Consider the following 8257-nt stretch of genomic DNA (forward strand, 5'->3'; position numbering starts at 1 on the left):
TTTGTAAAATTAAAAATAATTTATCTTTCATGAGCAGAACTGAAGATTCGAAGTATTATTATTATTGTTATTATGAGTTTTTAGAGTCTTAATGACACGACGAGCTTTCAATCCTCAAGAGAGAAAACGCGCATAACCTAGGTACATACTCTTATCGCATACAGTTCTCGTGCTGGGTTAAATACTTTGGCAGTTGTGCGGCAACCCACGGGGACTAGAAACGTTGTGTTGTCTAACTGTCGTGCTGATAAACTTTATTTAACAACGTGCTCTCGTAGGATACGCTCTTAAACTTGGATTAATTTATATATCCAGCTTATGGTAGAGTATTTTCATTAAAATCGTTTATTAAAGTTTGTCTTGTATCGAATTTTGTGAATTACCATTGTCATTTAATTTTTTTTTTTTTTTTTTTTTTTAAATAAAAATAAACCGTAATATCGAGATTAATACTTTAATATTAATTAAAATTTTAAATTGAAGCACATAAGTCCACTTCAATGATTTTATATCGGTAAAAACTTTTTCGTTGTGTACCGAAGTAACACACAGCCATCCTGAAATTTTTAACTTCACCAAAGTGCTCTTCACTTTTATTAACTGCCAGTGATTTAATAAATTTTTTTTACCAATTTTTTTATAATTTCAAAAAAAAATCGCTGGAAAAATTGAACTAACAATGACCGAAAAAAGCTCACAGGACAGCGAGATCTTTTTTTAAGCCAACAACTCTCAAAATAATCATACAAAAAAAAATCCTAGATCTTGAGTTTCTAGACTTGATCCTGCTATGCTGAGTGACATTTCCTATCAAAGTTTCTTCTACTTCAAATTTCGGTAAAAAACCAACTTGACATAGACTCGGGAAATAGAGAATATTTTTTTTGCCATATTTTTCCTTAGATTCCTTGACAGGATTTATAATAGAAATGACTTTAGTCAGCGGTAGGATGAAATCCACCTAGAATTTTATCGCGATATTTTTTGTATAGTTATCTGCAGTTTTGTGTATAAAAGAAAGCAAAAACTGCCATGTGAATTTTTTTACCGACATAACAGAATATTCGAAGGCTATATTTTCAACAAAATCAGTAAAAATATATATATAAAATTTGCCATTCGACTCAACGCCTTGGCATTAAAACTAAATAAATAAATAAAAATAAAATATGAATTTCTAGATATTAAAAATGATCTTAATTTCTTTGTTAGGATTTTTTTAAAAATCGATGATGATTAGGAAAAAGTTAAACCCCCAAAAATAAATGAACTAAGACAATCCTTATATAAAATTGAGATGAAATGTATGTGGCATCAAACTATTCGTAACGTGATTGGTCGAATATATCATGAGCATGAAAATATATGCAAACGCTATAGTAAGGCGCGCGCAAATTTGAATTCTAGTGATCTTGAAAAAGAAATATATTATCACCAGAGTTTAATCCCCATGATGCCCAACTCATCTCACATCACGTCTTCCTCATTTGGTGAAACTTAACGTTATCTTGATCCGCTCGAGACTTTTATATATCAACCAACGTAAACGTTTATCGTTGATCTTTATCACTGCAGCTCTGTCTCACTCGTTTCCGGAAAATAAACCCTGGTATATCTGTATATCTATCTATCTATCTATCTATCCTTATAACGATTTCTCAGCAGTGCTCTCACTGAAGAATAGATACACCCTTAGTATATGCTATATACTTATACTTCATCTCATATACTCACCACCCTCGTAACTTTTCCATAGACTCGTTTCTCATTGTCCCGGTTCATTTTGAGATTCCACTCCAGCTCTCCCGGCAACATCGATCCGGCAAAATGAACTGAAAAATCATCAAGTTTTTAAAATATTAATTGCTTCTGGCTTTATGGATAAATTATACATTTAGTTTACGTAAAAGTTAACAAATATTCGAAATTGTTTTTTTGTTTAATAATAAGAACATAAGAAAATTTTTTTCATAAAAAGGAATCATTTCTGAAATTGTAACAAATAATATTGATGGGTAAAAAATATTTGTTTCTCCCAAATAAATAACTAAAAATTTTGTTACTAAGTCAGTTTAGTATTCTGTAATAAATCCTTCTATCAGTGTGGTATATAAATATCAAGAATGTTAATGACTAAAACGTGATTTCGAAAGCTTAACTCAGTGAATTCAAGAGGGAATAGAATCGAACTTGACATTCCAAATCGAGCGATAGTAACGAGCTTGGTGGTTAATTCCCATTCGTGAGCCTTACTAATTCACTTTATTACTCGCGGTCCTACTGTATATTACCCGATATTTTATTGTTTTGACCGATTATAATACACAATACACATTGCATTGTCACAAAGGACCTCTGATACACATTACAATAGTGTTAATGGTTAAATTGAATTTAAATGTACTCTTTAGTAAAGGTGATAATAATTCAAAATATAATATTGATTAAATTATTGCTTTTGATAACATTGAAAGCTCCAAACTCTGTTACTTTTAAAAGGAGCTTAATAATTTTCAATTAATTATTGAATTAACCAACTCACTGACTGATCAACAAAAGAGTTTGTAACGCATTATTATTACTATTATTATTATTGAATTTATTTTTATCTCGTTTTATTTTAATACAATAGGGAAATCGCTAATATAATTTTTGGAGTATCGAAACTATAATTAAATTATTTTATAAAAAATTAAAAGTGTTATAATTTTTCCGTAAATTTTGCGCTTTTTTTCTCAAAAAATAAAAAATTTATTAAAAACATAAAATCTATTTTTAAACTTGAATTTTATCACTGTAAAAATTAAAAAAAAAAAAAAAAAAAGTGTAATAAACAGTCAAAAAATTGCTGGCAAAAAAGAATTACAAGTGTTATTAAATTTCAAGTAGCCTCATCATGTCTCCGTAAATCTCATATTTCATGGCCTTGTTCAAACCCTAAAGTACCACTTGAAACTGGCTTTTCGACCTGATACACCACTCTCATACTCACCGACTATAATAAAATTGTTAGGTCATTGATTTAAAATTAATTAAAAAATAAAAACAAACAATTTTTTATAATTATAAAACAAAGCTAATGAAATAAAATAAAAAAAAATAGCTAGGAACTTTAACGTAGCAGCAAACTGCAAGGCACCTTGCATCTATGTTTGACAATGATAAGTATAACAACAAAATAGGACATGTGTGTTGAGAAATATTTGTGCTATGTGTGTTTACAAACAATCTTACTGTCTCAGTAATTAAATAAATATTCAATAAAAATAATATTAATAAAATTTTTGCATGTTTAATTTATGGATATGTAACTCTTGCACTGAATGTAAATTTTATGTTAACCTTTTACACACGATACGTATTTGCCAGTTTGATTTTGAGATTATTATAATTATACTATGTACGATAATTATTATCACTGTTTAAATAATACGATAATATGAATGAACTGCTGTATGTATGAGTGTATCGGCATTGCGCATTTGAGTAAGTACGCTTATTATCTTTTTTCTCTCCTTCACTTTACTTTTATAAATAATATTCAATAAATTAACTTTCAGCTACTTTTAATAATATTTTCATTATTTCTATTATTTTCATTATTATCATTGTTATTTTATTTATTTTTTTATTTAAACATTCTACCCTATTTATAAAAACTATTTTTTAAGAGAATGAATGAAAGAGTGACCTTGATATTTGTTAATTTATCGACGACATAAACAATTATTAAAAATCATTTATTTTATTTTGCATCAAAACCAAATTAACATTTTTTTATCCACCACCGGCTGTCAATTGAGAATATTTTTAATTTTTTTAAAAATATTATACAACAATTTTATAAATAAAAAAAAAAATTCTCAATCGAAGCTTTAAAACAAAAAAGTAGATAGTAAATTAAAAAAAAAAAAATAACACAAACTAATCGCTGTTTATTTTTGACCCCGGGGAATTTTTCTTTTGAAAAAAAAAAAAAAAAAAATTCCTCATTAATCAGGAACGTACTTCAACTGCATAATGTTCATGGTGGCAAGTAGTGTGGTCCTAACAGTCCTGGTGCTCAACTATCATCACAGGACGGCGGATAATCACGAGATGCAACTATGGGTAATTTAACAACGATTGATAATTAGCGTTAACATTTGTAGCTCACGTGTGTAACAGTCACTCACGTTTGCTCTAACATTGATAGCTAGTTGATAGTTAATGATCAGTCTGGTGTCTTTGTGCTGACCGATTGATCTAGATGATGGATATGTCTGTCTTTGTCTGATCCTTTGTATGACTGTTGGTTGCTGCGGTAGGCTCGCTCCCATTAAGCTCTACTGGCAGATAGATGACTGATATCTAGAGGTTGGAACTTGATGTCATGACTAACACGAGTCGCATTGGTTGTAGGTCAAAGTAGTACTGCTTGAATGGCTTCCATGGATGCTACGTATGAAGAGGCCTGGTAGGAAGATCACATGGAAAACCATAACAAACAACCGCAAGATGCGGGAAATGGAGCGGAAAAATAAAAGTAGCAAGAGCCTCATTGCAAACGTTCTTGATATGAACGACGATTATCGATTAAAGCCTACTGTGTCTAGTGTCAGCTCAACTTATACTCGGTAAGTTTTCATTAATTATTAGATTAGTTACTGATATTCATCGAGTAGACCACAAATTTATTTAGATAAATTGACTCAGGATAAAATTTTCCAATACCGAGTTATATATTATTTTTGTTATGACCTGATACCACTTAATATACCAAGCAATATATAGTCTGATATTGTCATATATGCTCATATATAATTTTTCAACCAAAGATAGTGTTAAAAATATCCTACAGGTGACGCATGGTCGCTGAATTTTCTCCTTACAAGAGAATTGTTTTTACCGTGTTAAATAATGAAATAAAAAATTTTTTTTATTCTTTTTAGAAACATGTGTGTAATTAATCTTTAGTTTAATTAACTATTTAATACATTTTTAGAATAAAACAATTTTTATTCCGACATTTCATTCATCGAGACCTTTTATTTGAGTACCCACATCAATTTTTCTTTATTATCAAACAGACTACGAATTTTTTTAAATAAAATGACTTAAAAAATTATTAAAGTTACCTATCATGTCAATTCAATATTGAATTGGCTTGATTTCCAGCTCGTGTCTTTTTTAATAAAAAGCAAAAAAAAAAAATCCTTTGAATTTTCTTTTAACGTTGATATTAGAAACGTTTTATCCTCATCGACAAGTACAGTAGGAGGTGTGAGTTAGGTATCAATAGAAATAGTTGTATTGCGGAGATAGAAAAATGCAAGCAATAGTAAAGGGAGTGCGGAAAAACCAGCGGAGCGGTTACCAATCGATATTGGATGTCACAGTAGAGTAGAGAGAAAATATCGATGGTGAATTTCACAAGCCATGTGTCCCAGTGGAATGCCAGCGAGTACTTTTGATACTAGATTGATACAAATAATTGATTTTAGCACCTCGGGTCATGACACACCTCGCAGACCGACTACCGTCGAGGAGACGACTATCGGCATGCCCTACAATGGGACTTCTTGCCACTACAGTGAGCTGAAGACCATACTAGGCGAATTGCAGTTTATTACTAAACGCATGAAAAAAGCCGATTGGGAAAATGAGGTCATCAGTGATTGGAAGTTTGCTGCCATGGCTGTTGACAGGTTCGTCTTTATATTTTACTTTTTGGTTTGTCTTCTATATTAAATAAAATAATAAAAAGACAAAAAAGTAGTTGTAGAAATAAAATAAAAAAAAAAGATTTAGCTTGAAAGAAATTTTTATATATTAATAGATAGATTTTTTATATATTTTCAACACCTGTAAATGCTTCAAAATGTAATCCTACAGATTTCAGATTGATATTTGTAGATAGAAAATTTTTTCATAACTTTGTAAGAATCAGACCGTGGAAAATTTAATATTCCAGATTGAAGATCGGCAAAATTTCTGATACATTATTTTTTTACGAATTTTAATATCACTGATATGATCATCTAACGCGTAACTTGTTCCATATTTAATGCTAGAAGTTTTTGGATCGATATATGAAGATAGAAAATTGTAACGACTTTAAAAAATTTAGATCGTGGATCTTTAAAATTTTTTAAAGGTTTTTTAACAGTCTTAACAGTTCTAATTGATTAAAAAAAATAGTTTGGATTGTAGTTGGAAATAATGGCTACAATACGGAACTTCTGAAATTGTTTTTGATCTTATTTTGTTCTTTGTTTTTTAATTGCGTTATAAATAAAAATAACATAACAGTATATTTTTACAAAAACAATAAAAATTATCATCAACTTCTTTGTTTTGTTTTTGAGATGCAATACAGATGAAACCAATTTATTTTCTTGTTAATGTTCTTCCAAGTTATGGATGAGTTACAATGACACTGAAGCTTTAATAATTTCAAAATAACTTTATATAAAGTCTTGGAATAATATTTTGATTGATTGATTGAGTTTCGAGAAGAAAAATAGAAAATGATTTTCAAATAGAAGACCTTTTAATTTCAATTATTAAAGACTAAGATAAATGACATTTCCTTTAACTCTCCTACCAATTATTCATTCATTTCTTTGTATTTCAGAAAGACAAATCTTCTGAAAATTTTATTTCAAATATAACAGCGAAATAAACAATAATTATAAATCACGACAGTAATAAAAATATTTATCAGGTGTATTTTAACTTCCGATTGGAAATGAATTTTCTTTCGATACTTTATAAACATAAGTGAACCAACGCAAGATAGGGTCAATAAAAAGAATGAATACTGTGAGAAAAAGCTATAACAATGTATCTTTTTCATTTTTCTAGGGAATAAAAATAATCTCAAACAAAAAATATATATAAAGTTTTTGATTTACACTCTTCTTGTATTCGAAGTACTTAAATCAGATTAAAGTTATTTTCTTGGTGTTAACAGAAGTTAATCTAAAAAATTGATCGAGTTAGTACTATAAAAACTTCACATGAAAAATATTACATTCCTTCCATTATTTTTTACTTGTCATACAAGAAAAAAAAAACTTGAAAAACTTTTAGCTTACTAAAATTAATTTTTCAAAATTTAGTTTAATGTTTCTATGGTTTTCACAGTCTTTTGACTACATATTCAAATTTCAGCGGTTAATTGATTACTTTGTCATTAGTTACTTGTCAAGCTTCAATTATTAGTATGTGAACAGACCCGTGAATTAACGCGACTAGTAAATCAACAAAATTATTGATTTTTGTTACTTGAATTATATTTAACCTTTTTACCTATGAAAATAATAAAGTAACTTTGTTAAAGTTTTGATTGCAATTTTCACTACGAGTATTTGAAGCGTTACTCTACTTTCATATGTGAAATATATTAAAACAATTATCAGAAATTTCAATCATTAATATATAATGAATAAATTAAATTACTTTTTCTGTTTTTAATTTTTTTAAAGGCTGTGTCTGATTGTATTCACACTATTCACGCTGATTGCAACGATAGCAGTTCTCTTATCAGCGCCACATATAATCGTCCAGTAGTAAACTGCCCAGGCCCAGCAGCCAAAAAACCTTTCCGAAGAAGGCTCCTCCTGATTCTAGGTATTTATAAATTTTATATCGAACTTAAACAATTTTATTTGATTAAAATCTGATAATAATACTACACGGAAAAAAGTAAATTGTAAAATTCACTCGCGTTCCGGTTAATTTTTACAGTTTCAAACAGTACAGCGGACATCGGGGCGGCACTATAATAAAGACTATTATTTATTACAATTTACTTTTTTTCCGTGTAAATAAAATATCAATTTTAAACGATAATTGTTGATTAAAATTTTTTAGACATGGAAGAACGAATCAGCCAAGTCAAAAAAACCATCAAGTAGTGTCTCACTGGAAACAGTCAGTCACGTACAGTACACAAAGTTTACTACGCAAAAGTTTGCCGTCAGTTAGCGAACAAATGTGAAGAAAGTTTAGTCATTCTTCTCATCGGTACTCAGCAATACTGTTGATGTTTGCCCCGACGACGTGAATTTAATTTGCAAGTAAACGACGTGTAAGAAATAAATAAAAATATATATTACAACACAAGAACAACAAGTTGGACTTGGCTACACAAGATTCGTCCATGCGAAGCTGAAGGAAAATTCTTCAAAGACCTTTCAAAAAATTCTCCAAGTACTTTCGATAACTTACAACTCTACTCACATTATTATATCTTCTCGACACAATTCTCCGC

General features: G+C 29.2%; 1 protein-coding gene across 1 annotated transcript in view; it reads left to right on the forward strand.

Moving 5' to 3' along the window:
* Nachralpha6 (nicotinic acetylcholine receptor alpha6) overlaps window positions 1-7907 on the forward strand; it is a 171950-nt gene extending 164043 nt beyond the window's left edge. The window contains exons 12-16 of the mRNA XM_074243384.1: window positions 4001-4110; window positions 4402-4616; window positions 5484-5687; window positions 7470-7614; window positions 7858-7907. Coding sequence (XP_074099485.1) covers window positions 4001-4110; window positions 4402-4616; window positions 5484-5687; window positions 7470-7554 — 614 coding nt within the window. The 3' untranslated portion in view covers window positions 7555-7614; window positions 7858-7907. The remainder of the gene's footprint in view (window positions 1-4000; window positions 4111-4401; window positions 4617-5483; window positions 5688-7469; window positions 7615-7857) is intronic.
* The last annotated feature ends 350 nt before the right edge of the window (window positions 7908-8257 follow it).

Source organism: Cotesia typhae, unplaced genomic scaffold (assembly GCF_013202065.1).
Source record: "Cotesia typhae breed Kobodo isofemale line unplaced genomic scaffold, CoteBio_Ctyphae contig_4, whole genome shotgun sequence".
NCBI classification, from domain to species: domain Eukaryota; kingdom Metazoa; phylum Arthropoda; class Insecta; order Hymenoptera; family Braconidae; genus Cotesia; species Cotesia typhae.